Below are 16,576 nucleotides of genomic sequence, written 5' to 3' on the forward strand. Positions count from 1 at the left end.
GTTAAATATTATTATCTAGATATTCATTTTTACAATTTCACTTGAAAACATACAGCCGGTGTTCAGGGGACCAAACTTATAAGGGATGAGCCAGCGTTTCTTTTTTTATAATCTGTTCACAAAACAAAAGTAGAAAGTAAAAAATGAGGGAAATGTTTTATTGTTTAAATTATTAAATGAGACACAGAACCAAAGAGGTACTTGAGGCTCTGGAACTGCATGTTGCAGACCCCTTATGCAACATCCATAGACCCCTTCAGGTCCTACCTCAATCGGGCTGAAGCCAGAAGTGCAACGCATTAATTTTTAATTCATTTTTAAAATAAAACTTGATGATCTGAAACAACTGCAACAAAAAGGAAGACATTTGTAAAGGGCCAACACCTTTTAAAGCAGTGCTTATAAAATTGTCCTATCAACAGATTAGACAAAGCTGTGGATCTTTTACAAATAAAGTCATACCTGATGACTATTGTTTGTTCTGGATTTTATTTTTGGGTGTCAGTGTAAAAGGTACTTACAATATTTTAGTCCTACAGTTTTTTTTCCTGTAGCAACTTTGAAAACAGTGTATTTTACCTGCTAGTTCAAAATCATTATAATTATTTTATTAAGTAGTGTGATTCAAAGTCAAGGTAAGCAATTTTTTCAAGGCACTGCACATACTAAATAATTAGTGATATCTATTCAGTAGAATGTAAACACACACCACTTCTTCCATAACCTTTAATTTGTTGATCTGTCAGCAGATCAAATCCACAGTTAATGGATTTCATGACAAATATGTAATTATTGCCTTTCCTTTATGGGAGGCTAGATCTCATATTCACTGGCTCTGCAAAGGTTTGCCACAATATAAAATCTTTCCTTAATTCACGTTTTTTAAATATATAATACAAGTTGTCCGATTATATAGAAATCCACTCATGAATACCAATGCTACATTTTTTTTGTTCTTTGTCTGCATAGAAATCCCCTCAGGATGGGACACCCACCGTCTCCAGGGTAACGGGACTCAGCCTCAGGCACGTCGTGTGTTTCCCTGCGATAGTCTGGATGCCATTAATTAAACCGGCGGAGGAAGCAGCTCAGTAACTCTCTGTGTTTACAAGCCGCTCTCTCTGCAATCTCATGTGCACACAGACACCAACTGAAACAAACCGCTCCCAAACAATCCCTGCATCATAAGTGTGTTGTGTCAGTGCGTGAAGGCAGCCTCGTTTGCTGCCACGCAGCCTGCTGGAGGGCGTCGGTCAGTGCGCATTTTACGCGTCCTTAGCTGCAGCGTGTTTACAAGGAAGGAGAGGAGGAGAGTTTGGGATCCTGACTTCCAGAGCGCATGTGTCCCCCCGCGGAGATGGCAGTCGTGAAGAGGAGCCGCTAAACTGGAGTTCCTCTCTCGCTCTCTCTTTTTTTTTTCTTCTTCCTGAGGTGTAAGATGAGAGCATTTGCACTGAGGCTGGGGAGCTCGGGAAGATTTATGGAAGAAACTTTCAATTTCCAAGCAGAGGAGATGTCCACATCTGCGAGCCCGACCATTCCCACCTCACAGCTGACCTCGGATCAGCTCACGGTGCTCGTTGCCTCCTGTAAGTAGATCATTAAACGCCAATCCTGTTCAATATTTGCTTTTCATAACTTCGTCAAACAACTTACAAGGAGAAGAAAACATCCCGATGTTGCTTTATATGCAGCATCAAGATCAGTTATGTATTTCAGCTGCTGCCAAAGAGATTATGTTATTTAAATCCAACTTGCTATCACACGTTGTCATGTGATTTTGTGTCTATTTTTTTTTTAATCGATAATTGTTGAACAGCTGAGCAGAGATGCACCAGTCAAAAAAGATTTTTGGGCTGACATCAGTTTTTGGTTTTATTTGAGTGAAACATAAATGTTCTGCATGTTTTTTGACAGTAAATAGTAGTTTTAAATTAAACGAGGGTGTTGCTACATTATTCAAATCGCATCATGTCCTGTCTAATACTCAAACATAACAAATCTCTTTCCAAAACAAACTAGAGGGGAAGTGTAAGGGGAATTATCTTTAAGGGATTTTTTTCTCATTCTTATTCTGATACTTTGCTGGACTTTAGAAGACATTTTCCTGAAAGTAATTGCTAAGGTCTGAAAGCAGCAGGTGCATTCGTGGAAAGTGACTAGTAAGTGCAAGTAGTAAACTAGTAAACTGGTAAGGTAAATGTTCTTATTGAGTTCTGAAAAAAGGAGCAAATAGTTTTCATAAAAAGCAATTATTAGATTCCATGATACTTTCAGTGCCACATCGTTCTGGAGAGTCACAGGTGAGCCAACAAGAGTACCTGCAACTTCCAGGAAAGTTTCAGAAAATACCTTGTAAGTTCCAGAGAGTAACATTTAAGTTTCAGGAAAGTAATGTTTTAGTTCTGAAGCATTTAATGAAACAAAAAATATAAGCAACTGATCTGCCGATTAGTCTCTGATTAGAGAAAATCCAATTAATTGCAGATTGTAAGTTGCACCTCTGTCTAAAGTGAAGGTTTTGAATATTGATTCGTCCTTGTGAGAATGTGAACCATTACACCACAATGTGTTCTCATAAACAAGCAGTAATTACTAATGAACTATTTCCCTTTTTCTCTTTCGAAACAGTTTCTTCTCTGGTGTTCTTTTTCGTTGTCGTCTTGCTGCTTTCCATTATTTACCGTAAAGATCCCCAGTGCTGCAAACACGGCTCCTACCAGGACCCACATGCGGATATGGTGAGTAATTCAGAGAGAGAACAAAAAAATAAATAAACACACAACGACGCGAAAAGTTTCCCTTGTGCTGAGCTTTCTTCTGAAGGTGATCTGTACGTTCAGTGCTGCAAGACACCCTGAGGAGAGAGAGAAGTGTGTGTGTAGCACCGTTAACAAGTGTCAGATTAAGTTCTGCCTGGCTGTGGCGAAAGGACTGAATAAGCTTGATATCATCGTTCTGCAGCAATGGATTCGCCTCAGTGTGAATTAACTGCCCTCCAGAAATATCTCACACAGACTTGGTGATTCTAATGGAATTGGACAGAATTAGCTCTTACCGTGCATACTGATGCAACTTCACCACCAATGTAATTAAATCAGAGCAAATCACTTTTCTTTTTTTTTTTTACTGACACTGTGTGAATATTCCAAGTGTTCAATTCCTCACCTAAACTCAGAAAGATTATGGTACCACTGGAAATGCCTTAAGAAATTGTGGTTGAAGTCTGGAACAAGTCAAGCAGAGGAAACAATGTGTCTGGTCAGGTGTGCCTTCATGCAAAACGCCGTGTGTGACAGAAAACTAGCACAGGACTTTACCTTGAACACACCAACCCTACAACGAAGCATTATGCTGTGGGAGCAGATTTTCCTGTTGCATTTCCTGTTGCATACTACTATTAAACTACTTTACATGCTATGCAAATGTTTGCCGGATAACACGCTCGATTATCAGCTTGGTGGACCAGGACGTTACTGGTGCGGAAATGTAAACAGTTCAAAGATGGCAACCGTTCTCTCCACTTCCCTTTTCCTGACTTGCTTCTCATCTTCATTAGTCCCAGGGGTGAGGCTTGAGCGCTATCTTTGGACTGCAGGAGCACAAGCACATGCAAGACAGGAAGCTGTGCTCAGCCATGGTCTGGATTAGATAGACCTGCCGCCTAGCTTAAGGAACCAAGAGAGCGTAATTTACAGCTCTAAACTGGCCGCTCTGGCCTCCAGTTACGTCAATACGCACGCATAAGATGAGATTTTGCTTTTAAATAATCATAAATCCCGAACATGATTCATCTATTTAGGACTCAGGAACAGAGAACCCTGTTGTCTGTTGGACTTATACTTAAGAAAAAGTTCAGAACAAACAGAAGCCCTCTTTCATTGTTTCTCAGAGGGATATTTCATTTCACGTCTTCAACTTCATAGCCACATACCTTTCCCTGCTTCACTTTGCCCCCATGAATAGGGGACAGACCACACTGTGGGTGTTGGGGACACAACGGAGACAATGGATCTCCTTTAGTTTGAAGCAATAGAAAAAGAAAAAAAAAACGAGCCGCTGCTGGGATCCTCCCCCGACTTCAACACCGATTTTACACGGTTGTGCTTTTTCACACTGGCCGAATCAATGGCAGGCAACAAAAGGACAAACCTTCTTTTCTTTTTCCCCTTTCCTGAGGACGTTCTTCTACTTCTTTAAAGTAGAAGAACGAGACCTCTGCCATCACCTTTTCCGAGTGTCCTCTGTTTCTTCTCAAAATGCTGCGAGGGGTCAAGCCAAACGTCGCCGCTGTGCGTCTTTTTTGAGTGTGAGAAAAGTGTTAGTTTAATCTGCCCACAGAAAATGATCAATTTAACACTTCAGAACAGCTAAATGCCATAAAATGTTGATGTCCAGAAGAAGCCTGTTGCTCCTAATACTCAGACTTAGTGTCATCCACGCAACAAATTGACATTGTTATGGTCATGACATGCAGGGAGATAATGTTCACTGGAGTGTGCTAATTAACAGCTACCTGCCGCAGCTACAAGGAGAACACTGAAAAGACCTCTTGGACCCTCCTGACACAGTCAGTACATCACATTGTTCTCCTCACAAAGGACACTCATTTAGACGCAAGGCAATTAACTCGCTTTTCTGTCAGCCTTTTTTCCCGCATCCCAGAACCACATACAGTGAGACACTGACAGGTCTTGTTGTTTAATGAAAGGGGTGTGGGAAGGAGGAGGTGCAGAAATCAGAGGGTGGTCATGTTGTCGCCTTATTGATCTAATAATTTATGGTGCTACTAAACCGTCCGGGGCCCACAGGGATGAAACAAGGCATGAAAATTGGTCAATTGGGCTGAAGTTAGTGGCTGTCTGGCTAATCGCAGATGGGGAAACAACAACTAGTGTTGCTTGTCGGAATACAGAGCCCCGTAAAAGTACGTTTACCTCTTGAACTCTGTTACTTTTGCCACGTTGCATATATGTATTTTGGGGGGATTTAACAGAAATTAGAGTTTTGCGCATTCAGACTGACATTTTTATTTGTGTTTTTTTGTTGTTGTTGCAAAATATAGCCGCGGCTGAATCAGGACAAAGGTGGAACATCTGTCCACAGATTCTCATTTAGATTTAACTCTGTAATTTGACTGGGCCATTGTAACACTAATAGGACTCTTCTAAACCCTTAGACTGGAGCTCTGGTTGTATGTTTTGCAGCCTGTAACAGCTTTTTTCCACCCATCTTCTCAAAAACTTTAATGAGCCTGCCGAAGAAAAACACTTCCCACAGTGTGATGCATCCGCCACCATGTTTCACAGTGGGTATGTTGTGTCCAGGGTATTAAAGGTTAACATTTTGGCTCTGTCTGACCAGAGCACCTTGTTTGATCCTGTCGTATTTAAGGGTTAAGAGATAAAAATACCTCTATTCAGATTTTAATTTGCCAAAAATGATAAAAACCATGTGGAATATTCCTTCTCCTTTACAATTCTGCATTTTGCATTGATTTATCACGTTACATTTCTATAAAAAAAAAATATTGGAATTTGTGGTTCCCATGACTTAATTTGTATGAATACTTGTTCAAGGCACCGGATCAGCTGCATCTTCTGAAGTCACTGCTGTTTGTTTCAGGATGCTCCCCCTCAGTACTACAGCAGCAGACAGACTCTGGTTGGATCTCCTCGTTTGGAGCAGACTCACATCCCTGAAGACAGCGTCACCCAGGTAACCCCACTTCTGTGCACGCATCATTTCTATCAAAAACAATCCTTTGCTGAAATCACATCTTTGGATCATAACTCGGTGTGTTTCATTTTAAAGTCATTGTTTTTGCCTTAAGTATCCAGTGTCCTCTGTGCCTCTCAGCTTCCGGGTGAGCTGTTCTACGTGGGCCTGCCCTCCAGCTACAGCCTGCCCACCCTGGAGACCACCCTGCCGAAGCTCCCCTCCTACGAGAGCGTCCGAAAGAAGGACCGCCAGCGGCAGATCCACATGATGATCGCAGACCGTTTCGGCCTCAATGGACCCATTGTTACTGAGGTAGGGTGAATTGATTCAAGACCTCGCCGCAGCATCCGATACAGTCACAGATCCCGTGACGATGAAGCCCTTCGGAGACTGGTGTCAAGCTTTTTGTAATGGGATCTGGAGACAGTTGTCACTTCAGTCATGCAAGGTCTGCTCAATGTGTGGCTTAGCACTAAATAAAGATACATTAAAGTACGTTTTTATCTGTCACTGTTTCACTGACAGACAGTTCTGCTGCAAGAGATCAGACAGCAGTCGCATCGGGGTAATCAGAAAGCACGATCAGCGCCTCTGCATTGTGTTACCGCTATTAACATTTTACCTTGTTGATCTACGGCTGAGCTTTGGGTTCGCACAACGCTCCAGCAAACAAGGTAATTAGAAAAAGGCACATCGAACATAATTAGAGGCTGCATCCATGAGTGCAAACAGTGGCCAAGAAAGCAGCTTTGTTCTCCTGTCGTCTTCCCTCCTTTTTCTTAATCAGACACTCCCTGACATGACACACACCCATGAAAGCGAGCTCACACCTGCTGCTTTTTGCCCATCACAGCAGCGGTCAATAAAGAAGCAAATATCCCTCCCGCCTCCTCCCCCTTCTGGGCTGAATGTGAGCAAGAATTCAGATAGTGATGCCCGCTCGTTGTCCCCCATCTGTCCTGCAGCCTGAGGCAGGACGGCAAGGAAACATTTGCAGCCTGGCGCATGTGTGTGGTGTGAGACAGAGCGCAGGGTGTGGGGTTGTTCGTGTTGCCTGAGGGTCCCAGAGCAATTAAAAGATAAGAGAACTCGGTAAGGCAGCGTGGATCTGCTCGATTTTATCAGGCAGATAATGAAGGGAAAAAAACACATTCCAGCCATCTGGAGTGGGACCGGATTAATTGGTAATGTAAATACAAACATGTTCCTTTTGTTCTTTAAAAATAGGCTTCATGCCCTGCAGGCCACAGGATGTTCTCTAACTCCCTTTTTCCCACAAACATGCAATCCAGGAATTTAATCAGGAAATGTGATTGGGTCCAGCAGCTGTATTTGGTCCATCCTTTTTATGTTTACAAATATAACTTTATTGGCACAAAGCAATGATGATGATAGAGAAAGCAAAGTTATATGGACACATTTTAACCCTAAACCAACTCCAAAAACCACAATCTAAACTCTTACTAGAAATGTGTATCCCTTAGATAGCATCTCAGATGATCCCTGCATTTCAGTGTTTTGTATAACATACAAATGCAGTGGATGGAAGTAGCTAAAAATCCCACTATTCTACTGACTCAGTTTTTTTAAACTCACAAAACGTTAATAGGACTTAAATCTAAAAAAACCCCACTTTGCAGCAAAAACTTATATCAGTAATATACAAAGCAACATTTTTCGGAAACATTGATTATTTAAGGGCTTAATTGTGTGGAACTTTTCTGAAAACTCCAATCAAATGGAGGCCACTAACACCACTGGGAGTTATTCAGTGACCTTTGTGATTGTCAACAGACATCAGCAGTTGATATTAGATTGCTGTCAGTCTGTATTCTTTTTAGGTCACTAAAGTCACCAGTGATGAGAAGTGATGACTTCTTCTTTGTTTTAGATTGAAATTTTCAAGAGTATTAACTGTCTTCAAGACAAGACAAAACCTTAAAGACTAATTGATGCTTTATCAATTTACCAAAGATTGAACTTGTTTTCCTTTAATTAGCTCTGACTGGTGGTTGGTCAAACACTGACAACCTGAACTCCCAAATTTCCCACCTGTAAATGTATCAATAAACAAGATGTATTATTATTTCGAGCACAGAACAAAACCAACTGATAACATTTAGGAACTCACAGTTTGACATATGAATAGACATACATTTATAATCCATTTGTTGTTTGATAGGTCTAGAACCACTATGTTAAGGAGCCTGCACCCCAATGTGCTGAGCTGTGGGCATTATAGACCTTTGGAAGAAAATCAGAATCTGCATTTGATCTAAATTAGCAGATCACACCTCTAACAAAACCTACAGGTTCATATCTAACAGTAAAAACCTGATTGGTCAATTTTAAGAAGTACATGGGAGGTTTTATGGATGGTTGTGAAAACTTGAGAATATTTCTTTTGTTAAATGTTGGAATTTCTTCAGTTTTGTTGGGAATTGCTGATGTTTACTCTTGAGATTAATTTGGTTCTGCCTGCAACAGTCTATTGAATGGGAGTTGGAATTTCTTAAAAACAAATTCGCATTTCTGGCGAATCAAAACTCAAGACATACACATGCTCATAAATTTGCCTCTGTTTAAGTCATTGTTGAAACAAACTCCAAATATTTTCAGTGAAAAGTAACCAAAATCTATTGCCTATTACCTAAGAAGATGCTTTTTTGGAGAAACAAGCCACAGACCTCCTCTGTCATTTGTGATCCATACAGTCTCCTCCGTCGTACGAAGAGAGCATCCGCCAGTCTGTGGAGCTGCCGTGCGACATCCTGTCATCTGACCTGGATGTTCCCCCTCCTCAGAGAGCTTACATGAGCGAGAGCCCAGGTTACGCCACAGACAGCACCATTCTACCTCCTGTATGATGCCAAACAAGTCCTCAAGCTGGCGAAAGAATGCAAAGGGAAGCTGTACCTCAGTTTCTGAAAGAGTTCAACAAAACTTTCTGATCCACATACCTCAAACTGAGCCAAACACCCAACCCAAAGAGGAGCTGCATCCCATCTAATCAGAGGCACATATGAATACTTCAAAAAACGGAGCATTCAACGACGAAGGTGGCTGGGACATCTCAACGAAGGAAAATGACCAAAACGAAAAAACACATTAATGACAGTGGTGTGGGTGCGCTTCTGCTCATAGTTTTGTTTTTTTTAGATTTTTTTTTTTATCATAAAGCATAAAGTGAAAACACATTGTATATTTTTATTCAGATGTGCTGTAAAGCAGATATTTGTTTGTGTAGCCAACCACAAGAGAAGGAGACAAAAGTAATTTTCACTTTTAAGAAAGTTGAGCTAAATGCTCCTAAATCTCTATGTTCTCTATAAAAGTGGGAGGAACAACTCAAACCCAGAGAACAAATGAACAACAAGGAGCTAGTTTTGTAAAATTCAATAAAACACAACTTAAAATAAAAGTCTGAGAATCGTCCTCTGTAGTCACCAATCAAATAGTATGTTTTACAGAGGGAAACAAAAGCAAAGAAATGCAAAATACAATATGAGCAAATCACACAACTTAAATACAAAAACCAAATTCTTATATTTCCCACTGTGCAACAATGTCTGTTTTTATTGTGTTCATTTACCTCACTGTGCGTTCATAGCTTGGTTTAATCTTGAACTCGTTCTGTATTGTATTTATTGAAGAACAATAATTTCCCTCATGTTTCTACTTTGTGGAAACGCAAAAAATAAACAGTTTTACTATTTTGTTGATGGCCTGTCATAATTTAAGTTTCATATGATTAAGAGAGAATTTTAAAAAAAAACATGTGCACAACAAAGCTGCAGTGTAAAGAGATTTTTCTGTACAGGTGTGAGACTTTAATAGGAGGAGAACGTTTTAATATAAACTGAACAGAGATTCTTTGAGGAAAGCGCATAAATCGTTTTGCTCTGATTATGAAGACTTCTCTTGTGATGTGGATGGGTCACAAAATGATTGTTTTGTTGTCCAAAATTAATAGATGAAATTTGGCTTTTAAACGAATTTGTTTTTGCTTTTCCTTAGGATGTTCTTAAAATGAGTAAGGTTAGAGAGACACAGTATATCCTTCCAGTGTTCCACAAAGTCAAGAACAGTAAATACACAACCTGGTCAGCAGACGTCTCACAGCCCCTTCCTCTCTTCTACTAATGCTTTTATGGATTATAATTGCGTGGAGCAGAGGAGTCAAACTCAGACACATGCAGGTGCCATCAATAGTTCTCTTATGGCATCGTTCATGTATTTCTAATTAAAATAATTAGGTTATAAGACACAAAACTGTCTTAAAAATCTTGTAATGAAAATTCAATCCAATTCCCCAAAACACTTTGCTAGGAACTCTACCTCTTGTTATTTAATAGTGAACTTTTTTCACATTGCGCCATGTTGCATCAACAAACTTCTCTTTTTTTTGCTATTTTATTGGGATTTTATGTGACCAACAGAAAGTAGAGCTTTATTGCAAAATTGTAGGAAAATGATATATGGTTCTGAAAAATTCTTGCAGATAAAAATCTGATAAGTGTGGCATGTACTTATTTCAGGCCCATATATACTTGTACCTCTAAATAAAATAATGGTGCAACTGATTATAGCTCAACAAAAAGAAATAAAACAGCACAGGTGTGTTTATTTTAATATCCAGTTGCATGGAATAAAGAAGAGTTGATGCAAATTTCAGATCCGCAAAGCCGGCAGCAGACTTTCAGCTTTAATTGGACCAAAAGGTGGTTCTAAAAAGTATTTGCTGACAGTTCAGGTCACACAAAAATGCAAACCCAAATTTTCAGATTTTCATTTGTAGGAAAATTCGAGAAGCATGTGTCATTGTCTGTCCACTTTACAGTTTTGTGCCACTCCGTGTTGGTCTGTCACATAAAACCCCAATAAAACAAATTGATGTTTGTAGTTAAAACTACAAAATGCAGACAGAGGATACAGATATTTTTGTAACGCTATGTGTCGTATCTTATAATTGTTCACTGTGCATTTCAACCTCATTAAATGGTTAAACTAAGTTGTTTATAAAGATGCTAAGAATAGTAATAAAAGACACTCATTTGTTTTCTGTTATGTTTTCAACTCAACACCAACTGAACTAGCCAAAAAAAAACAACACTATTGACTCACTCCCAGGGTTTTAAATATCGAGTAATGTATGGATTTAAAGGTTTTTCTTTTTCAGCTCCTTACACTTTGTGAACGACAGTATTATTATTTCTCCAGCGTGACTCAGCGCTGTGGCAATTGGACAGCCGCTTGCGTCACTCACGGAGAAAACCGAACTTCCCCGAGCCGCCGACCGCCAGTTTGGTATGTAAACAAGGTCAGACTCTGCAGCACACAGACTAGACTTCTTCCCGAGCCGAACCCTCCTGATTTTTTTTTTTAAAACCAAGAAGAGACCCAACAAAATCTCCTGAAATCTCAATTTTAAGGTAAGCTGCGCTTCAGCGATTCGGAAAAACCAGCGAGGTTTATCTGCATGACGCACTGCAGGGGTGAAATTGTGTGGCGCTGCCTGAAAGAAAAACGCGTTTAATGGGACTGTATGATAGTGGAAAAACAAAATAAGTTTGCAAAGTGTATGAAGAGAGTTACTGATGCTTTGGTGCAGACCTGCTGCAAAGTCGCTCTGCGGCTCTGTGTTTACTTCTTGCGCAGTCATCAGCTGACCTCGAACTGGGTCGGGGCTGAAACTACGTGGTCATGCTCACCTACTGTATGAATACGATCACTGGATGTGCTGCATGCATTTAAATCAAAATCCGGCATGTTTCTTATCCGCGTGAACCGTCACTTATTCTAAAATGAAATATTTAATTTTTTTTTTAAAAGCGTCATTCAACCCTAACTTAGATAGTCTTCTTTATTTTCAGGTTTTGTTGCTGCATCTTAATAATTGAGCATGGGGCTGGACTGTGTGAGCTGCAATGATGACTTTCTGATGCACACTCTGACTGCTTTGTATTGCTCTGCAGATTGTAGGAGAATGTGAATGTGGCATAAACAGAGTGTAAGGATTTCAGACAGAGAGAGGACCTTAACAAGGACACAACCAGAGCAGGCCCAACATATAAGCAAACTTTGCACTGCTTTGGGGTTTTGAAAGAGAACAGATTGACACATTCAGCAATTGTATACATCATTAGAAAAACTTGAATAGTTTGAAAGTTATAGTAAACGGAGGGAAATTGATAAAAAATCCAGAGTTTTCTGGTTTCGCTCTGGTTAATAGTGGCTTCTAGCTTGATAACTTATTTTCCAAACTATTTGCACTTCCTTGAGTTTGTTTATGTTGCAGAGGTGCTCTAAGCAACAAAGGCATTGCTGTTGTGATCACGCTGGGTAGAAAGGTGAAGTTTCCGTCACGTGTCATAAGCTCCATTCTGATGTTTTTTCCGTAAACATTAGCTCACCTCTTGCACAAAGTCCACCTCCTTCGAAGAAGCATTCCTGATTTGATCTTTCCATGAATAATTAATTCTGTTATGAGGAGAAATGCAATTTAAAAACAAGTATTTCAGGGTTAGGGTTTCACTTAAAATGTGACAGGTAAACTGGCCTCAGGTTGGCCAAACCATTCAGATTTTTAACATCCCCTTAAGAACTGGTTATCCTTTATGTCAGGGCAACAGCACAGGCTGGCAAACAATAAATAAAAGAGGTCATGTTTGTTTTTATTAAACCTACCCGTGATGCTTTCGGTAAGCAGTTTTTGCTTACATCTGTCATTGCAGGACACAGGCACAGACAGCAGCCAAGATGATGCAATGTTTTCACTTCATGGTCGAGCCGGCCAAAAACCTCACAGCCAAGATTAAGGTCAGCGTTGTTTTCTTCAACATGTTTAATGTTCAAACTTTTTTTTTTTTTTTTAGGTCACATTGTTACTTAAGTAGATAATTCATTTGAAAACATTGTTATCATAGCCATCTAGGATGCGCACCTTGCTTTTATTTTGCAGAAAAGAGCCAGTTGGATGTCTCTGCTAACACCATCAGAGCCTTGATGTGCATTTTGATCAGGCCGAGCCGCTGCCTCCTCTCCAGATTGACATTATTACTTTGTAAAGCACTTCTGGATGAGCACTGGCATCCTCAATGAGGATCTTGAAGCCTCACTCTCATTCCAATGAGTAGCTAACAGAAACCCCTTTGTTTGTGTGTTGTTGGGATTTTTTTTGTCTGACAGGAGTCGAACAAGAGAGCAAAGAGAGAGAAGAAGGAGCCTCTGGATGAGGATCAGCTGTTTGTGGTGGAACTGGCTAAAGACCTGAGCCGGGTCTGCCAGGTACAGCTTCAACATGAAAGAAGCATATTTGCAAGAGCAATCTAGAGTATTTTCTTTTTCTCCTCAACTTCTCTGTTTTTTTGTCTGTTTTCTTTTGTTTCTTTTACTTTCTTATTCTGTAACGTCACACGGCACTACGCAGCTAATTGATAGTCCGACAGGAAAGCCGCCGTACAAAATAATTAAATTTTTCCGAATGAGAGAATTATCTGCTGTCTTTTGCTATTGTGTTTTATTCTCTCTCTTTTTGTTCATTCCTGCAGAGGTCAGAAGTCCTGGAGCACATCTGTAACCAAGACGACACTTGGTCGTCTCCTCTCTGCCGACTCTTCATCCTGCAGTCGGCATCCATGCTGGAGAACAAGGTGCCAAGCCAGGATGCAAAAAACCCCCCAACAACGACAACATGTCACTTATTTAAAAAAAATGATAGCGGTATGAAAGCTAAGGTGTGTTGCTTAAGGTGAATTTCTGTGTGCAGAAGACACTGATGCAGACTGATGGCTGGCCAGAGATGGATGAGGGCAAGCAGCCTGATCTGATTAACGGACAGGACCTGGAGCGGGCCAAAGCTGTCATCCTTAACTGGATCAAAGACCTGAGGGCCCAGCCTGAGGTGGGAAGTTTAAGTATGCGACTAACCCCTTCCTGTTGTACTGGACCTTCAAAATAAAAGCTGTTCTTTCTAAACACATGAATGTCCAGCAAAGCGTGTGGCCCGGAGAACCAGTTGCCAAGATCCTGGAGGACCTCCAGTCAGCCTGGCGCTGGGGGCGTGCACCCAATCTCCTGACCGCTATGGAGTTGGTTCTGTGGACTTTAGTGTCACAGCGACCTGACAAAGTAACGGCTTGGATTATGAATCACAGAGTATACATGAACATTTTCTGGGCCAAAAATTCAACATCAAACCCCTCCTTTTTTTTTTTGCAGGACACCATCCCACAGCAGTGGCTTTTGTGGAAGCAGAGAACTTACAAGATTGGTTCGTAAATCCCTCCAGAATTCATTCTGATGCAGTTTAATTTAAGGAAATGTTCGTTTTCATCAGTTTCATCATTTCCCTTCCAGGTGCCATATCCTACATTCCTCAGCCAGGTAAATGAGACCAAGAATATCAAAGTACACTTTGAAATTTGTCTGGCAAATCTCTTCAAGACAGAAATCAAAACAGTTTAAATTTATAGATTTGATTCGGTAAGTTACAGAGTATTTAATAGAAACAATTTCCAAGCAACACAGGAGTTATATTGCTATTATAGTACAAGTAAGATGAAAATATTTTTTTGCTCCAAAAAATCAGGAAAAGCATACAGGATTTATCCTTACAGTGACACAGGAAACATTGCTTACATGTAGACATATCTGTGAAATATTGCTATTTACAGCATCTAGCACTCTTATTGGCACTCTAAGATAGAAATTTATTAAAGGGATTAACACAGATTCAACTTTATCGCATGATCCAACGGTAACATAAATAAATATTAATTTGAGTACATTTATTCAGAGGAGGAAAAACAACCCATGTCAGAAGTGCCCTTACATGGGTGCTGAAGTTTAAAACCGGTTAATTAGGCAGCCAAATAGAAATGAGAGTTTTTCCCATGTGAGAATTATTTTCAAAATCCTCCCAAGACTTTAGACCACAATGAGAGAACAGACAACCATGATCTCAAGATATCTAATGGCCCTGGTACACTTTGTTTTGAAGCAGCTAATTGGATGAATTTTAGTTCGAAAACTCAAATGTTTTCGAGAAATATTCCTCACATGCATCAGTTGCAAAAACGTTATGTTCATGCTGAGATAAATCTTTTTTTTATTGTTCTTTTAGTGTGGGACTGGATTGGAGATGCTGCAGGTACTTGAACATGTTTCCTGGAAATATTTTGGTCAGTTTTATGAGTCGTCTTGATATTCAAACCGTCTTCCTTCCCACCCAAAGTGGAGGTAACTCTGGATCTGGACACAGCCAATCCAGACCTGCTCATCTCTGTTGACGAGAAGAGGATGCGCTGCGGCTTCGAGCGGAAAGATGTTCCCAACTTCCACCAGCGTTTCGACGGGTGGTGGTGCGCCGTTGGCGTGCACGGCCTGGGCTCCGGCCGCCACTACTGGGAGGCGGAGGTCGGCGAGCGCGACTGGCGGCTGGGCGTGGCCAAAGAGTCGGCGCTGAGGAAAGGCTTCAAGCCGCTGAACACTGGCACCGGGTACATGACCCTGCGGCTGGAGAGGGGCACTGAGTTTAAAGCCCTGACGGTCCCCTTCACCGCCTTGCCACCCGGCCTGATCCCCCGTAAGGTGGGCGTCTACCTCGACTATGACAACGGCCAGCTGTCCTTCTACGACGTGGACAAACACTTGCACATCTACACCTACAATGAGACCTTCACCGAAAGGCTGTTCCCGTTGTTTGGTACAGTGGAGATTGTTAAGGATCTCGTGATCCGGTCTCCAGCAGCTAAGTCCCACTGTCTCTGCCCCACGTCCTGCCTGTGGGCCTAGGTTTCTCACCCCCCACCACCACCCACCAGTCAAGTTTTCCTCTATGAGCCAGTAAAGTTAGAGTATAAGAACCCGGAATAGCGGTGAAACGCTGATATAAATGACCATTCTGTATGTTGCTTCTGCTTTAATGTGATTTCTGCTGCTATTTTCTCAAAAAAGAGTTAGAGCACCACTCTCTGGTCTTTTCTGTGTTCAGACATTTAAGCAGAAACTCCGATGTAAAAATCTTCTGTAATGTGCAATACTAATATGATGACAACAATGCACTTCTGTGAATAAAGAATAAACCAAATTCAGTTTTAATTGAGCTGTTTATTTCTCCTTTAAGCCTTAAAAAAAAGATCTTTAAATTATTGAATTGATTTATTTTAGCCACTGTTAGTTACCGTTTCCTTCCCATTCTCTCCTGACCTTATTAGTTAGCAGAATTACCTAGGGGAAAAAACAAGCACCATATTCATGTAGAGTCCAAGTCTATCTACAATTTTAATATTGTCCAATCTCGTCAATAATACTAACTTGAAAACTGATGGTGGAGAGTAATATGATAGATCTCTGAGTTTCTACCAAGTTACTTACAATCGAACATTTCTGATTTCTGTTTAAGAGTATTCTTGTTTTGCCCAAAAGATGGTCGTGTCTGCAAATACCAGTAGATCAGCAGTTCCTTAAATAATCAGAGACAAGCCTGTCAGATACCAGCAGCGCTCGCCTTCCTCATTCTAAATGCATTGAAAACGAGGAAGACACATCAGATTTTCTAATATCGTGTGGCCACAGTAGAGCGTGAGCCAAGCCTTATTATAATTTCCATATGTAGTATTTTGACTTTTGAGAATTTTAAGACTAATGAACAGTCACATAGTTTACTCTAACAATGCTTTGTACAACAAAATAGCCGTTTTGTCATTTAGAAACTAACATCAATCTGTAAGTGATTACTGAAGTATTTTATCATCTACAACTTACACTAAGCCCAACTTGTTTTAAAATTGAAATACTTACACCAAATAAAGCCAATTTTCTTAGAATTCATCAGAGTGTAACATAAAATTGC

At 40.5% G+C, this 16,576-nt stretch overlaps 2 protein-coding genes across 2 annotated transcripts; both read left to right on the forward strand.

Annotated features, from left to right (window-relative positions):
* Positions 1-989: 989 nt before the first annotated feature.
* On the forward strand, positions 990-9,441 carry LOC114159430 (uncharacterized). The gene is made up of 5 exons (XM_028041405.1): positions 990-1,589; positions 2,632-2,741; positions 5,626-5,718; positions 5,860-6,033; positions 8,436-9,441. Exons 1-5 carry the CDS (start codon positions 1,439-1,441, stop codon positions 8,586-8,588), a joined length of 681 nt encoding a protein of 226 aa, XP_027897206.1. The 5' UTR covers positions 990-1,438; the 3' UTR covers positions 8,589-9,441.
* Positions 9,442-10,981: 1,540 nt separating this feature from the next.
* LOC114160417 (butyrophilin-like protein 9) lies at positions 10,982-15,822 on the forward strand. The gene is made up of 10 exons (XM_028043009.1): positions 10,982-11,153; positions 12,456-12,540; positions 12,910-13,008; positions 13,272-13,373; positions 13,490-13,624; positions 13,714-13,851; positions 13,942-13,993; positions 14,080-14,106; positions 14,846-14,872; positions 14,957-15,822. Exons 2-10 carry the CDS (start codon positions 12,481-12,483, stop codon positions 15,514-15,516), a joined length of 1,200 nt encoding a protein of 399 aa, XP_027898810.1. The 5' UTR covers positions 10,982-11,153; positions 12,456-12,480; the 3' UTR covers positions 15,517-15,822.
* The last annotated feature ends 754 nt before the right edge of the window (positions 15,823-16,576 follow it).

Source organism: Xiphophorus couchianus, chromosome 16, assembly GCF_001444195.1.
Source record: "Xiphophorus couchianus chromosome 16, X_couchianus-1.0, whole genome shotgun sequence".
NCBI classification, from domain to species: Eukaryota; Metazoa; Chordata; class Actinopteri; order Cyprinodontiformes; family Poeciliidae; genus Xiphophorus; species Xiphophorus couchianus.